The 22998-nt window shown below is 37.1% G+C and overlaps 1 protein-coding gene across 5 annotated transcripts in view; it reads right to left on the bottom strand.

Moving 5' to 3' along the window:
* ADAMTS6 (ADAM metallopeptidase with thrombospondin type 1 motif 6) overlaps positions 1 to 22998 on the bottom strand; it is a 144338-nt gene that overhangs the window by 85516 nt on the left and 35824 nt on the right. For all 5 annotated transcript variants that reach the window (XM_030470371.1, XM_030470370.1, XM_030470372.1 and 2 more), the window contains 2 exons: positions 8799 to 8842; positions 5271 to 5376 (listed from right to left, as the gene is read on the bottom strand). In XM_030470371.1, the coding sequence (XP_030326231.1) occupies positions 5271 to 5376; positions 8799 to 8842 (150 nt within the window). The remainder of the gene's footprint in view (positions 1 to 5270; positions 5377 to 8798; positions 8843 to 22998) is intronic.

Raw genomic sequence — 22998 nt, 5'->3', positions numbered from 1 at the left:
AGGTGTATTTCAACTATTTTTGAAAGCTTTTTAAGTCTGGAATATCTGTCCCTATTACGTCAGATTGGAGTATTTTCCTTCCAGTTGCACAATACATACATTTCTTGAGACACATTTCTTCTAGAAAACATCTCACTCGAACTCAGGTCCTGTAATACAGATGAGGTCTGACTGTAGTGGGTTGACCTGGCTGGACACATGGTGCCCACCAAAGCTGCTCTATCACTCCTCCTCCTCAGGTGGACAGGGGAGAGAAAATACAACAAAAGGATAGTGGGTCTAGATAAGGTCAGGGAGAAATCACTCTCCAATTAGTGAGGCAAAACAGACTTGACCCAGGGAAATTAATTTAATTATTATCAATCAAATCAGAGTAGGATAATGAGAAATAAAACCAAATCTTAAAATACTTTCTCCTCACCCCTCCCTTCTTTTCCTGGGCTCAACTTCACTCCCGATTTTCTCTACCTTCTCCTCCCAGGCAGGGGAACAGGGAACAGGGGTTGTGGTCAGTTCATCACACGTTGTCTCTGCTGCTCCTTCCTCCTCAGGACGACTCCTCGCACTCTTCCCTTGCTCCAGTGTGGGGTCCCTTCCACAGGAGACAATCTTCCATAAACTTCTGCACTGTGAGTCCTTCCCGCAGGCTGCAGTTCTTAACAAACTGCCCCAGCGTGGGTCCCTTCCATGACTGCAGCCCTTCAGGAATGGACTGCTCCAGCGTGGGTCACTTCCATGGGTGCAGTCCTTCAGGAACAGGCTGCTCCAGCGTGGGTCTTTTCCATGGGTACAGTCCTTCAGGAACAGACTGCTCCAGTGTGAGTCCCTTCCATGACTGCAGTCCTTCAGGAACGGACTGCTCCAGCGTGGGTCGCTTCCATGGGTGCAGTCCTTCAGGAATAGGCTGCTCCAGTGTGGGTCCTTTCCATGGGTGCAGTCCTTCAGTAACAGGCTGCTTCAGTGGGGGTCCCCTGTGGGGTCACAAGTCCTGCAGCAAACCTGCTCCAGCGTTGGCTCCTCTCTCCACAGGGCCACAACTCCTGCCAGGAGCCTGCTCCAGCACAGGCTTCCCGCAGGGTCACGGCCTCTTTTGGGCATCCCCCTGCTCCAGCGTGGGGTCCTCCATGGGCTACAGGGGGAGATCTGTTCCTCCACAGACCTCCATGGGCTGCAGAGACACAACCTGCCTCGCCATAGTCTGCACCATGGGCTGCAGGGGAATCTGCCTGGAGCATCTCCTGCCCTCCTTCTGCACTGGCCTTGGGGTCTGCAGAGCTTTTTTTCTCATCTAGCCTTATTCCCCTCTCCAGCTGCAGTTGCTGTTGTGCAGTTTTTACCCCTCTTCATAAATACGTTCTCACAGAGGTGCTACCACCATCACTGACAGGTGGTAGCACCTTGGCCAAGAGCAGGTCCACCTCAGAGCCAGATGGCATTGGCTCTATTGGACACATGGGAAGCTTCTGGCAGCTTCTCATAGAAGCCACCCCTGTAGCTCCCCTGTACCGCTTCCCGACTACCAAAATCTTGCCACACAAACCCAACACACTGGTCTAAGACAAAGGTCAGTGATCACTGAAGAATGAGGAAAAAGGAAACCAGCTTCTGAAAGTAGCTCTAGGATTTTGTAGATTAGAAATTTATATTCCAGCACTGAAGACCAACTTTCTCATGTGGAGGAGAGGTACTTAAACTTATTTTTTCTACTTTGCATACAGACTTAAAAAAGGACTTCAAAAAAAGTTTTAGAATTGCAGGCACATTTTAACTTAGAACAAAATATGTGCTTGAAAATACTGTGGTTCTTCATCTTGAAGCCAATTTACTCCGATTATAATCTATCTTCTTCTTTCTTACACCTATTTTCCACCATGATATAACTGCCAAACTCTTCTGAATTTCAGTTCATTACATCTTCTGTAAGTCATGACAACTCTGACTTTAGCCACCAGCCTTTTCTTCCTGCTCCTTGTGTACAGCCCTCAATAGTTGTCTCTCACTAGTAAACTCTTTTCTTACTCCAAGTTTTATGGGCAGCTCTCTGTTCAAAGCCTAGACCACTATCCTCATTTCTTCTTTTCCACTTTGTTACTTAGTTTCTGCATCTCAGCTAGCTCTATAGGACTGCAACAACAAATGGAACAATGCCTTCCTTTTAGGGATATACACCTTTCAATGGAACCTTGAATTCTCTATCAGTTCCATTAAACATCCTGTACAGCATGTATGAGGCAAGCTAAGCATTTTAGAAAGTAACCAAATTAAAAAGCAAGGAGCAGAAAGCAACCCAACCCAGCTGGTAGGGAAACAGAAAATTAGACTGGATCTTAAATCTTACTTGTCTAACAAAACCAGCATATTCAAGCCTGCAAATAGCTTCTTTATTCCCTAAGAAAATGTCAAACTTTGCTTGACAGTGCAGGGCATACACATTCAATTCTCACTCCTGCCACAAGAAATCGCTGGCTGTGATTTTTGCTTACCAGAAACCTTAAGCATTTTTTCGGTATGAAATATGTAACAGTAGGAAAGTAAGCATTCTGGAACTCCAGCATCATAAATTAAATTTCTAGAAACACTATTCTGAAAGCTAAAGGGACCACTCTGAATTTTATCTGATTCACGGAAGTATTAAGAGTAATACAAAGCTGTTCTCAGAACTGTTAGTCTAGCACAATTCTTTATAAGCCCAATAAAGAAACAGAGTTAATCACAGTGTATGGTTGTCTTCAATAAAAACCACAGGTTATGAGTCTCAATTGCACACACCTTATCTGCATCAGAACTGGGTTATATACACAGAAAAACTACAAGTGGTAAGGAACAGAAGCCAAAAATGTATTTTTAAAAATACTTACAAATATTTAAGAAAAATTATGACTGACCATAATAATCACACTCACATTCCCTTTACATCTTCAAGACTAAGTGCTTTCCTGGATAATATTCTTCAACCAAATGGAAGTTAGTTGGATCAAAACGAGGTTAAATAAGTTAAATTTAATACACAATGATATACAGAAAGTCAAATTGGGCGATCTAATAACTTCTCATCACTCTATAATTTAATAAAATACTAGAAGCTAATAATAAGTTGAGCCATACTTCCATCAGGGAATCTTACAAATCCAACTTTAGAGAAAATGTGGATAATCTATCAAAATATAGGTATTATAATTACTGTTCTCTTTTAATCACAAGAGAATCTTATTCCTCAGTTCAATATTTATTTAAAGAAAAAAAAATTAGTATTCCATGACAACTACATAATTAATAAAAACATAGTCTTTCAAAGTACAATCCTCTCATTCTGAGTGGTTTGGGGTTTTTTTTTGGTGGTATGTTATATATTTAGTGTAGACATATCCCTTAAATGCTTCTGGTTTTCATTTGACAATGAAGCCAATTTCCTATTTCACGTGTATGTCTGAAGAGAAAAGCAATCATCACAGTACAGACACAGGAAAAAAGTTTACAAGGCTCTCTGAAACAATTAATTTACTCACATATCTAAGTACCTTCTAGTAGGTATACTAGGAAGCAAGAAGTTAAGAGGAAATAACTTCTTTGATTTAGTTGTAGAGATATTCAGTCACAGCGTGGGTGAATGGGAGGTAATAGCACAAAACACCAACTTTGAAGATTTTTTTGCCCACTTTTGCCCAGCTTTTTCTAAAGTTAGCTACATAGCATGTTAAACACCAAGCTTTCAGTGCAACTCTCTTTTAGTGACTGTGCATTTGATAGAAGCTAAAGGATTATCATTTCTACTTTCTTTTTCAAACCAGCATTTGAAATATCATGCCAGCTGTAGGATAAGGTGAAAGCCTCAAAGAGCTGAGATTTCAGAATTTTAAAAGGCCTTACATATAAGCAGCCAGAAGATATGGAATGCAGAAAACACAGATGGTTAAAAAAAAAATCCTATGATCACAGACTATATGCTATTGCTATATTGTTTTTCTTGGATTCTAACCACAGTCTAAGCTCTTCAAATCAATTGTTGTCATTGTGCCAGCTTTGCATATATTTGAATTATTTTCATTATCTGTGGAATAACCTGCATAAAATACATAGTTGCATGACATATGGATTAGAATGAAGATGAGGTATTGGAAGATTGTTTTTCTTGTTAAACGTGATGAATTCACAGCAAAGTCACCTATTACTGTAAAAGATGTTATTAACAAGAATTTCAGAATTTCTTGTTAATCTGAAATATCTTCTTGTTTCAGAAGAAGAATCATTTGGAGTAGGTCTTTCTTCAAGAGCAGAAATATATTTTCCTCTACACTACATTTTTCAACTCATGCAGGTAAAGAAGGAAAAGAAGGAAAGAAATGAAGATGAGGAGAATTGCACGTATTTTAAGTCATTTTTGTTCAGATCCTATACAATTGCTTTTGGATTCTAAAATTCATCTACTTCAGTGCAATTAGAGTGAGTTTTTCCACACATAATATAAATGAGATCATACTTGCCCAATGATTTATCTCACATGATAGGTGTGCTGGAAATAACTGCTTACTTCCAACTCCTTTTTTTGACCAGCAGATTGATAGCTTCTATTTCTATCTCTATTGGAACTTTAAGCTGTATCAGCTAATGATTGGAAAAACATACCATCTATAACTCAGTCTTGGTCAACCCAAGTAAACAAACAAGGAAACCTCTTGATAACAGAAGATGCCTAGTCCTCTTAGAGTCATCATAATGTACTAACAATGATGTCTTTTGAAGGAAGACCTGAAATGTTACCAGACCAAACTCTACTCAGATTTTACCAGTCTCATAACATCATGCATTTTAAAATGATATGCTGATGCTTAAAATGTAACAAGTGATGCTATGACTGCTCTATGGCTGTTTGAGATACTTCATGCTTGAGTGAGATATTACTAAAAGTGTATGAATATTGACAACAGAATCAATACGCTTTAATGATATTTTGAATTATATATAAGACAAAATTACAATGCAATATTTAAGAACATGAAACAGCACAAAGGTTGTGAGCCAAATCTCCCAATGAACAGATTTAACTGGAATCTGTAATCAAAGTATAAACCATGAGTCTTCGGTTCTAAATTTAAAGCCCTTGGTAACAAACACTAAATAACATGCACTGCCAGTCATGAATATTATATACAGAAACATGGAGCACCAGAACAGAGATGGTACAACCATGCATGGGAAAAAAAAATCTATTATTAATCTAATATTAAAAAGGTGGTATATTAAAATGTATTCTTTTTTTTAAACTCACTCACTTGTGACCAATCTCATGTGCAATGGTAAAAGCTGAACCTAGGCCAATGTCTTCATTAATGCTGCAGCTCCTTTCAGGCTCACACATTCCAGCCACAGAGGCCAAGCCTGAATAAACAGAAGGAGACACAAAGGGTCATGCCAAGGTGTTTCAGTCTTAAAAGTGGTAGTTATAAATGCCTGGATCCTTTTTAATAACCTCTATGCACAGAAGGAGCAGTTGGCAAAAGGTTAACTTTCTAGTCATTTGCAAAATCACTGGGGGGAATTTCACTTTGCCGGCTAGACATTAAAATTTTTTGAACTGCAGTCAGTGCTGGAAAATGTCTAGACTAGGGGTTAGATTTATAAATTTTACTTCTGGTAACTTGGGACCACCTAGTAACTTGAGCCAGGAGAGGGAATTTAAGAAAGCATTTCTATTTTAACATTCTTGAGCCTGAAGAAAGCAAAATGTATCCACATTATTTTTCTAAAGAAATCTGTTTAAGTTTAGTGGGTTCATAAAAACATACAAGCAACTTTTTTAGCTACAAAAAGTCCCACATGGTAGGTTAAAAAAATTAAAGAAACAAAACTGAATGCATCAACGAAGAGAAAAGAGACATGTTAATAACAAGCATTCATTTAACCACGGAAGTCTTTTCCATTTATCACCCATCATCTTCTGGAATTAAAACCTTATTGTATTACATGTGCTGTTAAAAACTTTACTTAGCAAGAGAAAGCCAGTGGCATTTACAGAATACGGTTCTTATGATCTTACATATTCTTCAGCAACAGATTCTGAAGAATCACACAACAAACTACAGTCATAATCTAGTGCCACTAGAGAAGGCTCTAAACATTGGATTTATTTAATGAATTTCTCCCTAGAGTTTCTTATCTGAAAGAAGCAGTAATCCTTTCTTTAAAGAAATTACATGCCTAGTTAACTACACTGTAATAAAAAAAATTACTGGGAAAAGTCTAAGTTTGGTTGAGGGACAGAAGGAATGGGGCAGGGAGAGGGGAAGAGAGAAATCATACTTCTTATATGAGCAGGCACTTCAAATTATTCTGTTTGGACTAACAGTAAGCCAGTAGTACAATGACAAGTGGTTCCTGGCTGCGTCCATGTTAACAAGCAATTTGGAGCCGCAGGAGAGCGTCAGCATAGCAAAGAACTGATACTGAGGCTCCTCACATACGTTTGTTATGTGGGTTGAACATTGGACTAGTTTACTCTCAGAGGGTGAACACATTCACTACACATGTCATTTAAAGCTTCTAAAAAGAAAAAATGTTACAGAATGTCATGAGAATACAGGCTTCCTGGTGATCTAGATCCTAACATCTCCTGTTGGTATATATAGAGCATTTGGGAAACATGTGTTCTGACTCAGTTTTTTCCAAAACAAAACTAGTTTGCACACATCAAAACTACTCTGATTGATAACCAAAGTGACATGGGCAAAGGGTGACAATGTAGAAATTGCATCAGAACAGCACACCACTGCTACCAAAAAGAAAAAAAAAATCATCAGTGTAGACACACCCACTGAGGACAGGGTAGAATATCAGAAGAAAAGAAGACTACCCATGGAGAAAAATCTGTATATTTTTTGCAGTAAGCAACCTCCAGAAAATAAAATAGCAGTTCATCTATTCTACTGTAATTGAGTAGGACATTCTAGAAACACCATGGCAATACTAATATGCCAACTGTCATGTTCCCCTAGAAAGTCCACCACATCTGAGCGATAAAGTCATCTCCATCTTCAGATCATATAACTGAGCATTTGCTTCAGTGACTAACAGGACCAGATTAACGTAATTCCATACTATGCTTGCAGAAGGATAGAGATATCAAGTCAAGAACTCAATCTGTGGCTCAGATTTAAAAAAAGAAGTTGTCCTTCACTGGAGCCACAGACGTGCTACAAAAACATCTATCCTTTCTAAGGAGTTTCACGAAAGATTCTCTGGTTTAGAAACTGGAATAGTCTCAAACCTCTCTGAGACTTCTCTTCATAGACTCCTTAAATATAAACTTAACTTCAGTTACTAAAGGTTAGTGAGACTTAAGCATATTAAATGCCTTGCAAAAGAGGGCCACAGAGCCTTGTCTCTTCCCCAATTCAATGCCTATAATGCAAAAAAAATATCATAGTGGTGTTGCCAAGGGTCCTATAACACTGGGTTGGAACTGATAACACATGTGATTTTTATTTTTAAATAAAATAAAAATCAAGCCTTTTGTTTAATAGAACATTTGCCAAAGTCTGTCCTCTGTTATGCTGGATTCAAGTGAAGCAGAATTCACCTTTATGCCAAAGTCTGATACAGTAAGAACTAGTACACTAATGATCTGTGTTAAAAATATCACATAAAAATATCAAATAGTTCATAGGTGAATGTACACTCTTCCAATTTTTACTCCTTTAACACTTGCAAAGACAATTCTATGACATGAATATGGACGGTCTCTTCAGTTTTGTCTGCTTCACACAGATGTTAAAGAAAATCAATTACGTTTAGAAATTCATCAGCATCATCTGTCTTTTACTAAAACATGCTGTGGATATTTTTTATATTTACAGCAGGCAAAATTCTGGTACCTTTCTCCATGTAAACTACATCTCTGTGCCAGAAGCATCATGCTGACTTGAGCAGGACTTGTGGAAAAATTAACATGAGTTAAGGCTATCAAAGCATACAGTAATCATACAGGGAAAGACAAAGCAAGTTATGAGCTCTGACTGAGAAAAGTATTAATAATCTGAACTAGCCAAATTAGAATTGTGTCTTTACTTCTGAGAAAGAGCCTTATGCAAGAATGCGAATTGAAAAAAAAATGTAAATGAATGTTACATTATTCTTTGAATAATGTTTATTTCATATATCAAAGCACTACCAAAGGTAGTAACTACAGTATAGCAAATAACTTCTCGTGACAAATTTAGGTATGGAGAGAACAATAGCTCTCCATCCTGCACCTAAGGTTGCTATGTGTGACTCTCCATTGTCAAAGTATTATTTTAAGGAGTTTCAATGTTACTGTAATTTATATCACCATGGTATTTTTCTCTTAAGTCTGTGAAAGGAACAATTTGAAGATGTATTCCCTGTGTACAACAGAGCAACAGTGTAAACCTCTAATCCTGTTTCTTTTGTAAGGTTTTTGTTTCACTGTTTGGTGTTTAAATTTCCTGAAGCCTTTTATTTGTGTTTTTAACTAGATCATGGAGACAGGTCAGATGGAAATAAACAGCAAGTTTTCTTCTACAAGAAGTAAGTTTGAGTCATTTGCTATGTTTTATCAGAACTACAGCTGCCACAGAAGAAATACACATCAGCAGCTCACTTAAACTTCCAGCAGTGTATCAAAGCCGAGACCCACCCAGGTTACCTATAATTGCTCATATTTATAAAACGGCAAAATTTTTCAAGCATGAGTTTTCAAATATCTGATCAGTCAATAAATCAATATCTGAGTATAAAGCAAGGAAACAGCAAATAAAAGCTCAAATTTCTCTTTATAATCTTACCCAGTGTTCCACAAGGCTTGTTTTTATAAGTGCAGATATCATATCTGTTAAGAAAAAAAAAAGTAGATAAAATATGTCAGAGAATCAAATTTTTAAGATATTTTGTATACTTATCACATATCTGTATCATAGTTCAAGTTGTCAGACCGCAATCAGCTTAATTATGTGCAGGCAGCTGGTGTCGGCATTTTCTACACTCTGGTGTAAACCGCAAGTTGCAGTATACTCACAGCCGCTGGCCTCAGGCCAGTGGGACACCTGCCAGTAAGAAAAAAATGGTTAAAGTGGATCTTTGTAATCACCAGCTCCATAATGCAGTCTACCACGCTGTTACGGAGTTACAGCAGCATGTGTATAGACTGCTACTGATTCAAAACACTTAACTTTCACTGTCTGAACATAACTGGAATCCTGTTACAGCCTCAGACTTATCAACTGAACAATATTAATTTTAAGTCCTAATACTTAAACTTTGATTCTAATTAAAAGCTATAACTCTAAATTGTTACACCAACAACTAGATTTTAAAAAATCATGTTAGGAACTGTCATTATATTTTCCTTCTCATTATTCTGTAATGATTATATGAGTCTTAAGAGTATACCGTAACAATCTAAAATGATGAAACATTTTCGCCAGAAGATAAATATTGTCTTCAAAAGACAATTTTCATCATTTTAGATACAATCCTTCAAATACAGAAGCTCAATGAGTTTGCCTGTAGTTAATAAGTAAATATCTGGAAATGAAAATGGAATTAAGATGTTATCTGCAGCACAGCTAATACTAGCAGCAATGGTCATGTAGCAGTCAATTCACTAATTACATCATCATAGTTTGAATATACAATCCTGTGATAGGGCTAGTGATATGAGAACACTCCTACAGCAACTTTGATTTTCAAAGATTTATACTAATTTCCTTGCTCTGTGTTTCAGAATAATTTCTATTCTTTTCATTCCATTCTTTTGAATGGCGAGTGTGAACAAGATGAAAAGATACTATCTTTATACTTTAATTTTTAACCCAAAAAGTTACTAATTTCAGGCCACCAGACATTTCTGTTAAAAATATACTAGGGATTGTTATCACATCAAGTCTGATAACAAGATACATATCTCTCAGTGCTGAAAGAGCTAAGGTCTGTCTGTAAGCCAAATCCATGGACAAAACAGCAAATCTTAAAATTTGGAACAAACCCAGCAAACTCTCTCTATGCATGTAGACCACTGTAACCACATGGAATTCCTGTGATTTTAAAAGATTTTCAGTGTGGAACAGTTTGTGGGATTCAGCTCTAGTTTTGAACTTGAGTGTTCATATGCACTGATCTCTTCAAGGTGGATCAAACTCTGTCATCCTATATGTATATAAAGCTCTTAGTAATTTCCCATTTGCTGTTTGGAGAGGGGGAGGTAATCAAACTAGCAGGTTTTGTATGTCATAAACAGATAAAAACAGACAGAAAGATCTTTACCGAGTATTTCCCGCCTTTTACATATTCAAGGAAGCAAACTTATTTCTGCATTTAGGACAAAGCGTGAATCTAAACCTATCGAAGTTCACGCAAAATTATCCCCCAAAGAAAGCAGACAGGGCTCAGGCTTATTTAGTGAGAAAATACAAAATTGCTCCAATTCTTTAAAATGTAGTTTAGAACTGAACACAAGGAAGTCTGTGCAATACACAAGAAGTATTGGTTTTCTAATGTTTTTCAATATCCAGTGGTAATGAGAAGAAAACAATTAAAGGCATAGATCCTTACATAAAATGGATCTTTAAGAAGAAAGCCAGTTCCACTAAACTCAAGTAAAATGTTGTCATTGATTTCAGCAGAGCTAAAAAGTTGCCCTTATGGCCTGAACATGCTTATTCTTATACAGATATGAATCTGAAGTCACTTCTCAGCTTCAGTTAATGAAAAAGAGTTTAAGAAACAAAGGATATAATCACAGCAAATTGCTGAGGAAAAGCCTACAAAGATGGCTGGAATATAAATGTAAAATGTTCATGAATATAAGAAAATTCAGGCTAGACAAAACCAACAGAAAGGTATGACTAGACATAAAGCTGTTCATATGTAGGAAATACTACAGGATTTGACAATTGACCTGCTTGAAAAGGTTGTCAGAAAACAAAACAAAGCCTAACAAACTTGTTCTATCCTGACTACAAGGAAACACAGCTAACTACCACAAATTATTAAGAAATCATTTTTAGGGAACATTTCCTAAATGTTCCATAAATATGTTACCTCCGAAAGGAAGGTTTTATTTTTCACTTGCTGTAAACCAAATTATACTTTTTGACACTTGCTTTTTATTATTGCAGGTTTCAATAATAAGCTATTCAAATACAGACTGTTCTTTTTGTATGCCCTTGCTCAACAATAAACGCAACAGGTTCATTAGAATTTGATCTTTTTTACTTTCTATTCTTCATGCCACACAACATGATTTACCCATGTACCCCATCATATATCTCATATTTGAACAAGTGTTAAGAGATTTGGCAAAAATCCCAAAACAAAAAAAAAGAGAAACACAAAAAACCCCCCCCACACACTATAAAAAAAATAAATAAATAAAAATAAGTTAACTTAGTTGCAACACCTAGAACTATAAATTAAAGTACTGCTGAATTAAACTGAAATCTCAGACTTCCCATAAAGGGATCAAAACCCTCAAGCTATCTGACAATTCCAACTCCTATTCTTAAGTTATGGGAAAAAAAAAAAAAAAAACAAAAAACAAACAAGCAAACAAAAACAACTCCAAATCCAAAAACAAACAAAAAAAAAAAAAAAAGGGGCAACCAAAACAAAAAAAAGCCCCCAAAAACCAAAAAACCCCAACCAAGCAAACAAAAAAAAAACCCGAAAACCAGTGAGGAGATTATAGTTTCATCATATTCTTTTGCATACATATACTTGGCTATGAGTAAAAAGTGGTTATTTTGCAAATGTAGACAATGCCACTAATGTTAGAGAACTGTGTGGAAAGGTAAGTTATAAAACAAATACCAACTTTTGGTCTGTTTTTATAAAAAGCTTTGTATCATAATTCTGTAACAGTTCACCATTCTTAAGACAATTTCGTAATTGATTAGATTTGCACAGGTTGCAAACAGCAATACTCTTTATAACACAATACTTGTTGATGTCTTTCTAAAAGCTTTACTGCAGCAAATCCTTAGCCTTACAGAAAGTGGTATACCACAACAGCACTCTGCCTTAAAATAAAGTACACGTCTTATTTGGTTTCTTCCTCAAAAACCTCAAACCAAAAAGAGCTATTTAAACCAAAGAAGTAAAAGAGTAATATACATGTTACATACCACTCAACAGAAATAGCTTTTTCTATTATTAGTTTTCCATGTCTTTAAAACTGCCATAGACAACCAAAGTCTGGCTCTACTGGACTTTCTTTTGATACTTAGCTTGGGTGGATAAAATGAAATTCTGAGTCTCAGCTAGAAAAACTGTAGTGCTCTAAGTTCTAATTCTCCTGATTCATATGAAAAGAAACATTTTTAGTAACGGCACTGTAGATAAAACATCTCCATACTACTTTTTCTAAACTGCAAATGTAGTCATAAGAGTGAAAATAAACTCTTCTGAAACAGATTTTTTAATGCTGTCATTTGTCTCCATCAATTTTGGCAATGTTAACATTAGAATAGCACTTGCAAATTTACTATGATCAGCAGTATTACTGGTGTACTTAGGACAGATGTAAAAAGCTGATTTTAAGATTATTATTTAATAAAAGATTCCCTGAATGTAAACTGCACCCATGAAGTGTCTAAACAGATTTTTACTAAGTTAACAAAAAATATATCAACAGAGAGGTTTCTCTTCAACACCATTAATGTGTCATGCAAGCACGTAGCAGAGCTATTGCAAAAGATACTAATTACATGAAAATAGAAGACTTCATAGGTGAGTTTGTAAACAAAAATATTTCTAAAGACAAGATGAAGATCCAGAGATGGTTCTCAGCTTGAGCTATACCCTAGGCCATGATACACCATTCCAAATCACTGGTAAAAAGTCATCAAAAATCAGAGGACTAACTTTAAATTCTTATTATTTTGAGGAAATAATACATTCAGGCTTTTTAGTCATCTTCTGCTTCCTAAGCCTATCTGTATTTATGTACGTTTGGTGCTTTTCAGGCTCTATTCTACAGCCATTCACACTAAGAGCTTCCTTTTCCAGTGGAAGCCATGATTCTCTTGTAGAAATGTATTTTTACCAGCTACAGCAATGAGAAGACAATAAACTACGTACAGAATAACAAGTGCTACAAACTGTTAGATCACAATCTAGTAAAGTATTCAAGCCAGACACTTACAGGAACTTAAAACAACATCAGTATTCTGCTAGGGTTAAAAAAATTAAAACAAAAACAAAAGACAAAAACAACAAACCACCAAACCAAAACCAAACATTCCCCTTCCCCCCCAAAAAAGCAAACCCAATACAATTCAAACAGCATCAATACTGCTCACTGATTCAGGCATTACATTTATCGTAAAGCAATCTTTGCTCCTATGAAAGTACTATTCAGTGGATTAAAATTAGGCAGCATAAAAATACAGATAATTCCTTGCTGTCTGCTGACATATCAGCAACATCATTTGAAACTCTGGAAAAGACAAAATACTTCCCTTCTCCACGTTCTTCTAAGCAGAACCTTCCCATAGATCATACATTACTATACAAAGTAAGAAAGTATCAGCTCAACCACAATACCATGACATCAATTTAACACTGTACAAACTCATTACACTATTTTAATTGCCCAAGTAGACTCTAGAATTACTCTGAAGACACCTTTATAAGCAAATCTACCACTCAAGAAACAGCTAGCCACTTGCAGGCCTTGGACTAGCAACATCACTCTCTGCTCTGCCTTGATTTCTCCACCATTAGACGTTTTCTCTTCCTTTTTATTATTCTGCATCTAACATGTACAGGCTTGCTGCTCTATCTTATTCATCTCTTCTCCTTGTATTTTATTTTGTGATCTGCAGTGAACAGAGGTTCCAGCAGAGTTCCCTCTCTACAGCATTAAGATTACCAGAGACCGACTGACATCTCAAGCTACTGTCAACTAGCAAATACGCTAATCCTGCTATAAACATAATTTTGTGGGATATCCTGATGGCAGTCATAGCAGCACCAATAGGCTTAGCGTAAGGTTGCTACCCAAAGATCCATCTTGCTTCTTCCCATTTTACACCCTGCACCAAGTTCGGTGCTTCTGCATTTCACATCAGCACTCAAGCTAAAGAGGTTTGACTGAGTCTCCAGTATTTTGGGATCACTTTACTGGCAGCAGTACAGCCAGCATAAGCCATCATACAGAAGGAGCTCCAGACCTTCCAGCAGTTATGGCCCAAAATTAGATGAATTCATCCTTCTTCTCCAGAAAATGTTAATTCTATTTCACGCTAGGCTTTAGATCTCCTTCTACACTGAGACTCTTCAACCAGGCATTTTTCAACAAAATCATTTAAAAAAAATATTATCTGGATAAACCATATGTAGATTTCAAAATTGTATAAATTTGAAAATTAGTTATGATAGGCACAAAGTTTGCAAGCTGGAGACTGTGAACCCATAAAAAACCCTACGGTTTAAATCTAGCAGAACTACAAGGAGTGTTTCTAAACTTTTCTGTGGCGTACCTAATTTTCTTTCCATGGGACAGCTCCTGATCCATAGTAAATTTTTTTATTCTAGTGCCCCAGAAACGTAGAGCTACCTACCTCAGGCAATTGTGACTTCCTTACCAGAGACAATTGAGAGATTCAGCATTTTCACTATCACCAGAATGTAGGTAATACTTAACTTGCTGTATTCGTTCCTCACAAGGGATTCCACAGTTTTACTGCATTCTCAGTACTGAGCCAAAATTTAGATGCAGTTACATGGATGTGATTAGCTAAAGCTGGCCTAGAGAATAGAACAGAAATTTCTGCATATCTATTCCAAGTACACTGCTAGTAATTTTTCTATCAGTGTATTCGGGAAAAGTCTGGCAACTAAACATAAAGCTTTTGTTCAAAGGACATTGACTCCGAGCAGCTCAAGCAGCTTGTAGGGCAATGCTTTTTAGAGCTTGCTACTGCAACAATGTCTGGGAAAAAGGAAGACTAGCAAAACTAATTACACAGGTGTGGTTGGGGGCACCCTGCCACACAGCAGAAAATATGCTAAACTATTTATAGGAAGCCACCAGTCTAGACCTTTCGCAGAAGAGAAACACAGCTAGCAGCTATGATTACTAACCAAGTTTTAGTTCTGTTGTACAGAAATAAATGAGATAAATTATAGCAATAACATATTGAAGATATATTTATAAGCTTTTGCCTACCTTCCTTTTCTAACTTTCTGAATACTGCAAATGATTAGTTTACAAGTTTCTCTGAAGATGACACATCTTTATACACAGAATATCCACTATATCTGCCCTTACTCACACTGTATTGGGATAAAAAGCTTAGTACTTGCGTAGCAGTTCGTTAGGGTACCAGGTGTACAGACCACACCTGCTACAAAAATAAGAATACAAGAACTGCAACATGGGCCAGACCAAGGATTGCGCTATCCTAATATCCTGCTACACGATAGTCTACAAGAATGTCCAAGAAAGAATAACACCAATGCAAACATAAAGTGGCAGCTACCCCAAATACTCCCCCAACTATTTTCAGCTCCATTTTTTTGAGACAGATGTGCTTCTGGGTATTTAGTAACTCCCAATGGATTTTTCTTCTGTAAACTTTCCTAGCCAACCTTTCAACCTATGCATGTATCCAGCTTCCATAAAGTGACTTGCCAAGGAGTTTTAACATCAGCTAACTCTTGCACAAAGGGCTGCCCCCTTCTTATTTTAAGCCCTTCTTCTGCTAGGTTAACTGGTCAGCATCTAGTTCTTGTACTGAAAGACACAATGAATAGTGTTCCTTGTTTATGCCTCTCATACAACCTGTAACTTTGCAGATCACTGGAATAATCTCTCAAATTCTACTTTTTCAAAATCTGATTCCTCCAAGGAATCCTCAACTTAAGTCATTCCTTGTAAAGAAAGTTCTGTATTTTTTTATCATCCTTCTCTTTTCCAATTCTCCTAAAACTTTTTGAGATTAGAAGGCCAGAATGACACAAACTATTCAAGACATACACATATCATGCCCCGTTTACTCAATGGCATAATAAGGTTCTTTATTCTTTTCCCAACAATTGTTAATACTTAATTTTCTGGATTAACAATGTATATTTTACATGTAGACCAAATCTTCTCTGTAAAATCATATTATTATCAAATAACAGAATAGAAAGAGGAAAGACCACCAGTGATTTTTTTCTTCCCCCCCTGGAACTTCTGGTTGATATTTTTACAAAATTTCTCTGAAAAGGATAGAAACTCTTAAGCATATACTATTATGACTTATTTTTCCTGAACATGATGAGAACAATATGCCCTGTTCCTGGGTACAATTAAACAAAGTATTTGGGTAATGACAGAGTTGTATTTACACAGAGAGCTAAATTTCAGTAGCTTAGTGCAGTAATTAAAAGCTTCAGTGAATGGCATAAAATCTATTTGCTGACTTCTTCAGGCCAGAAAGACAATCACTCCATTCAGATAATTTTTAACACTGACTAGTATCAAAAGGAATTTTTGTTTTAATGGCAAACTCAAAACAATCTATTGTTAAGTGTTTGTTTCTGTAAAACAATTATAATAAAGGATTCTTCCTCATCAAGAAATGACAGCAACTAATTTGATTGCCAGTACTTAAAGAACAAAAGTCAACCAAGTGCTTTGACATCTGTGACAGTTCTCCAGACTGCATGCATAAATACCACCAAATAGGCTGCTGCTGTGTTCTACAGCTAACAAATTTTGAAGACTGCCTGTGAACTGAGAAGCGAAATGCACAGTGACAGAATGGTAGCAGAAGTAATGACTGTTGTAACGAAGGTAAGTTTAAAAGTAGCGAACAAAGAATAAATCTACAAGACCACCAGCACAACTGAGATCTTGTCAAAGTTTGTGAGAAAGCATCTTCCCAAAGGGTACCCAATAGTACAAAAATTAACAAAGATTAAGACCAAAAGGAACTTAATTTGGTTTTTTGGCGGGAGTTGGGGGGGTGTTTGTTGTTTTGTTTGGTTTTTTTTTAATGTGATGACAAATGAGAATTATGCATCTCAGACTGATCTCTGAAGTCTGTCTGTATTAGAAAGTCGAACCCATGCATCCAGTCCAGAAAGTTGAACCCATGCATGTAAATCTTAGATTCATCTTCTTCTCCAAGCTATACACAGCAGGAAGAAATACTTCTTCTAGTCAAGACAAATGAAGTCTGTGTTGCATATGTTATCATTTTCTGTCTAGCTTATTTTTTACATTTCAATGACAACAGCAACTAACTGTTGTAAATGAATGGTTGAGTACCATGAGAACAGTAACTTTACAACAGTGGCTCTTCACAAAGCATGTTACTCTTAATGCATACAAGTTGTGATTAGTCTACAGTGTCTATCCAGACTGTCTGTATGCACACATACTTAGTTCCCCATACCTTAAAGAATGTAAGAGTGAAGCAGGTGCAATTTATTTTAGTACTTCTACCAATAAGGAATGACAGAAGACTCAGTACTAGCTGAGAAAGAAAATGGGCTGCAGCAACAGCGATTCATCTTGTAAAGGGATGCACCTGGCAGATTCCTTTCTCTGTGTATGAATGTTTCAAACTAAGCTTCCATATTCAAACTACCAGTTGTCGAAAGGAATTCCTCACCAATTCTTTAATTTTAACCTTCCATACATTATTCAAGTCCTAATTTTGTAAACTAGTCTTCCTAAGCTAACCTATCTTGAAGTGGGAAAATAAATACTTCTTCAGTACTTTTATTAAGCCCACTAAGCATTTACACACAAACTTTTATTTTTTTCTTTTTTATTTTTTTTTTACAAACACTTGTAGTTTTATTTCCAAAACTAGTTTGGTTCCCTCTACTGATGTTATTGAAAGAATAACTGATCTCATAGCTTACCCTGCTTAGAGGAGGACATTCGACCAAAGACAAAAGTCTGAATCCCACAGATTCAAAATAGGTGTTACCTGAAAATCTTTGAAATGTTTATTTAATAATAATGGAATAGTAAAAATTACAAGCCTTCAGAATATTCATTGAAAATGAAAGCCAATTACATACTCAAAATGGAAATTTCATTACAGCCATAGTCACTGGAGTTTAAATATTTTACATACACAGAAAATGGGGAGGAGGGGGAAGTCAGTCTCCTTCCCATCCCACTTTGAGTTAGAACAATCCTACATCTTACTAACAACTACGTATGAAACCTCTTGAATCACATTCCCCCAATTAACTGACTGTTAGTTTTAAGCTCCGGACATTGTCCTGTAACACACTCTTCTGCAAAGACAATACAACTGCATAAAACACTAACTGTAAGAAATCCAAGAAGTTCAAGCTGAAAGAAAAACAAACTTGCTTTACTTTTTCCAACTCAGTAATTTTTTTTTCAATTAATGTAGTTAAACCATTATAAACAGATGCAAATAAGTACAATAAGGTCTGCAGACAAGAAAAGTTAATATCCAATGAAGTATTTATCTCCATTGTGGCTGAAAAATAGAATTTCACTGCTTAAAAATGACAAAATTATCTTATTACTTTGATTTATGTAAAATTAGTGAATTGAAACACTTAACTTCCATCCAAACTATACAGAAATAAGGATCAACATAGAAGCTTAATAAACTAAGGATGCTTGGAAAGAGGTTGGATAACATGCAGAAAACACCGGTTTGGTTTTAGGGGTTTTTTTCCTTTAACATATTAACTGTAATTTCTGGTGTACAAAATAGCCTGGTTCTTAATTTGTTAAGTTTTAGTCACTTTAGTGTTGCTATTAACATTAAATGTGGCTTTATTCAATAAATACAAGTCATTCACGAATGTAAATATTTTAATCAAAATTCCCACTTTTGCTTTGAAGAACTACTAATTGCCTAAATCAAAAAATCTGAAGAAAAAATTCTTACTCAAAAATTTAAAAATATAGAGATGAATAAATGTATTTAAGTTCTAAAGCTACTTAAAAGAATGTACAAAAGTAGTTTCAAAACCAGTCTTGATCAAAGACCCATGAACACTTTCATGGCTTAACAGATTGCATTTTGCACATCTGAAGAAATCCTTCATTTTGCTAATGTTTGGAGTACAATTTTTCTTTAGTGTTTCCAAACATCCTGTTCAGAATTGCATAGTGTATTTCACTCCACTTTGGCAGGTGGCTGAAAGAGCTCATAGGATAGACATGTCTTCCGAAAGAATCTGGACAATGAATATTTGTCAACACTACTTATGACCTTGCAAATTTTAAGCAGAACTAACTGTCCTAAAATTACAATGTAAGCAAATACATAGAATAGTAACAGTTGGAAAGGACCTTAAGATCATCTAGTTCCAACCCCCCTGCCATGGGCAGGGACACCTTGTCCTAAACCACGCGGTCCAAGGCTCTGTCCAACCTGGCCTTAACACTGCCAGGGATGGAGCATCCACAACCTCCCTGGGCAACCCATTCCAGTGCTTCACCACCCTCACTGTAAAGAACTTCTTCCTTATATCTAACCTGAACTTCCCCTGTTTAAGTTTGAACCGATTACCCCTTGTCCTACCACTACAGTCCCTAACAAAGAGTCCTTCCCCAGCATCCTTGTAGGCCCCCTTCAGATACTGGAAGGCTGCTATGAGGTCTCCATGCAGCCTTCTCTTCTCCAGGCTGAACAGCCCCAACTCTCTCAGCCTGTTTTCATACGAGAGGTGCTCCAGCCCTCTTATCATCCTCGTGGCCCTCCTCTGGACTTGCTCCAACAGCTCCATGTCCTTTTTATGTTGAGGACACCAGAACTGTACACAGTACTCCAAGTGAGGTCTCACAAGAGCAGAGTAGAGGGGCAGGATCACCTCCTTTGACCTGCTGGTCATGCTTCTTTTGATGCAGCCCAGGATATGGTTGGCTTTCTGGGCTCATGTTAAGCTTCTCGACAACCAACACCCCCAAGTCCTTCTCAGCAGCGCTGCCCTGAATCTCTTCTCTGCCCAACCTGTAGCAGTGCCTGGGATTGCCCCGACCCAGGTGTAGGACCTTACACTTGGCTTGGTTAAACTTCATAAGGTTGGCATCAGCCCACCTCACAAGCGTGTCAAGGTCCCTCTGGATGGCATCCCTTCCCTTCAGCGTATCAACCGAACCACACAGCTTGGTGTCGTCGGCAAACTTGCTGAGGGCGCACTCAATCCCACTGTCCCTGTCGTCGACAAAGATGTTGAACAGGACTGGTCCCAACACCAATCCCTGAGGGAGACCACTCGTTACAGGTTTCCAACTGGACATCGAGCCATTTACCACAACTCTTTGCGTGCGGCCATCGAGCCAGTTTTTTATCCACTGAGTGGTCCATCTATCAAATTGATGTCTCTCCAATTTAGAGACAAGGATGTCATGCGGGACAGTGTCCAACGCTTTGCACAAGTCCAGGTAGATGACGTCAACTGCTCCGCCCCTGTCCATCAGTTCCGTGGCTCCATCATAGAAGGCCACCAAATTGGTCAGGCAGGATTTCCCCTTAGTGAAGCCATGTTGGCTGTCACCAACCACCTCGTTGTTTTAAATTTTTTTTTTTTTAAAAAGAAAATTGGCTTCACAGTGGTTTAATGCTAACTGAACGTTACACTGGACGGGATGGAGACAGCCGGGCGGGTGGGACAGGTGGGGCAGGAGGAGGGGGCCGGAGCTGAGCCCCGCTGCAGGCACAGGCGGCCGCCTCCACTGGCACCCACTGCCCCTCTGGGCCCCCAGGGCAGCTCCCTCCTGCTATCAGCTACTTTCATTACAGCTAAATTAATGTGCAAGCAAAGGAACTACTTGTACCTCTTCCTCCCTATTTATCCAATCACTTTAACACTCCCTTTCTCAAGCTGCTGAGAATACTACACGAGAGATTTGCCGTGGGTGTGGCTAAGACAGTGTGAAGGCCATCCAAATGCAACTTCAGTGCTATCCAAAGAACCATCTAAAGAGGTCTGGAAAACAATCATGCTCATCTGGGAGCTGAATGTAATCAGCTCTATGAAACACCAAGTTCCACAGTTTTCAGAACACAACCTGAACAAAATGTTCAGCAGTAACTAAAATAATGATAATACTAGATTTAATAATGAAAACCTGATGCCCTAACATAGTATTACAAATACCTACAACAGAGACTTTACTCCAGCAGCAGCACTGGATAGTCCGTGAATCATCCCTTGAGCAATTCAGTATAAAGCAAATTTTTTATTAGATTTGTAAGTGGCCATATGGGAAAGAAAGAATGAATTTTGGAAGTTTCTATCCTTCTAGTTCTGACATTAAAGCATTTTTTCCTTCAATATCATAACTCTGAGCTTATTGATAATGAAAGATTAACTGAGTGACCTTAGTGTGTGACAAAATATAACTAAGCTAACTTCTTGTATTTTGCTGGTACTTTGTAGTAAGTTGCTCATATGTCTAAACTATTACACAGACTCTCATGTGTCCCTGGCATCAGTGTTACTCTATGTAGGTGTAGGAATCTTTCCACAAAAATCAGTTAGGTCAACATGCTCTTAAAACATCAAAACATAACAACTATAAGTCATTTAAGAACTACATCTCAACTTTGGAAATAACCGAAACAGTAAAACACATTAAAAAATACTTCAGTTACATGGTCCAAGTATTCTTCCTTCACTAACGCCACGATCTGACACTCCAGTTAGTCTCACACAGAATCTAAAGCCATTACTAAAGGAGCTCGTAAGTCTCATCATTTTTGAGTGCGTAACTAGCAAGGTTCCAGACTACCAAAATTATACCTCATTGCGAAACAGAAAAATCTTACTGCCAAAGTTTTGGAATTAATTTAAGTGACAACAGATCAGAATTTATCTCAATTTTTTGCAAATAACTTCCTTTTTTTTTTTTTTTTCCCCAGAATTAAAAAAGGGGAAGAAAATATCAAATAAGTATTTGATTTGAAACAATGCATTTTGGTTTCTACATTTTTAAGTATTCTTAATTTAATCTCTTATTCATAAGAACGAATCAGAACTTGGTTTTACAGGGGGAAGAAGTCTCCCCATTTAAACACAGACCAGTTTCAGTACCTTTAATACCAGAGCAACGGTTTTCTTAACACCGCTCCAAAACTGGTATGAGACTTGGGTATCAAAAATCATTATGCCTGTTCAGCATAAACTACCATTCTTTCCTGCTTTGAGGATGCTCTCACTGAATATTATAAAAAGCCTAAGATGGACTTCCCTGTTTTTTCTGTCTTCTCAAACAAAAAAGAAAACACTATTTAGGATGTGTCCAATAACACCACTTCAAATCCATATCATAAAATGATATGAGCTCCACTGGGGGCAAAAAGGGCAGATTTCAAAATGTGGTTTTTATTTCCATCTGTAATTAGCTAAGTTCTCTTTACATGGAAACTAGAGAAAACATATGAAGCTGGTGTGGATATTGTTTTTCAATGGCCAGGCTGCATAAAAACTGAAAAAAAAAACCAGGATTACTCTAATCTGTTATATAAAAGGCTAAAAGAAAAAGCACATGATGTACAAACCTGTGGATCATACAAGAGTGCGGTGTCTTTAACATCAGTAGTAAGAATAGTGAAAGAGAGAGTGAAAGAGATAATGAAGCCCAATTTCCTTTGTTGCTATGGGTTCAGGGGAGACAGATATCCACAGCACACCATGGACAAAGGTACTGACAGTAAAAATTAGAAGACTTTGTATGACTTCATATGACCCAAGCAAAATTCAATTTTCAAATGAATTTCAGTAATACACATGTGAAGTGCATGTGTTTAAAGACTGTTGTTTACAGTTAGAATGGTTTACTACTGATCTGCATTTATGTCTGTAGCAGCAGAATAAGATCCTTAAGCAGATAAGAAGCCATGGCAGGAGATCCTGTTTTGAAACTATGAGTGCAGAGTTATTGGCACAACTACATGCCTCACATAAAATTATACTGAAAGGTAACTAACTAATTGATGTTTTACACTGGGAATTTTCATTTAGTATGAAAACGACTCTACTGAAGTC

Source organism: Strigops habroptila, chromosome Z, assembly GCF_004027225.2.
Source record: "Strigops habroptila isolate Jane chromosome Z, bStrHab1.2.pri, whole genome shotgun sequence".
Taxonomy (NCBI): Eukaryota; Metazoa; Chordata; class Aves; order Psittaciformes; family Psittacidae; genus Strigops; species Strigops habroptila.
The sequence above is the reverse complement of the archived record's forward strand: the minus strand, read 5'-3'. Positions and strand labels throughout refer to the sequence as shown.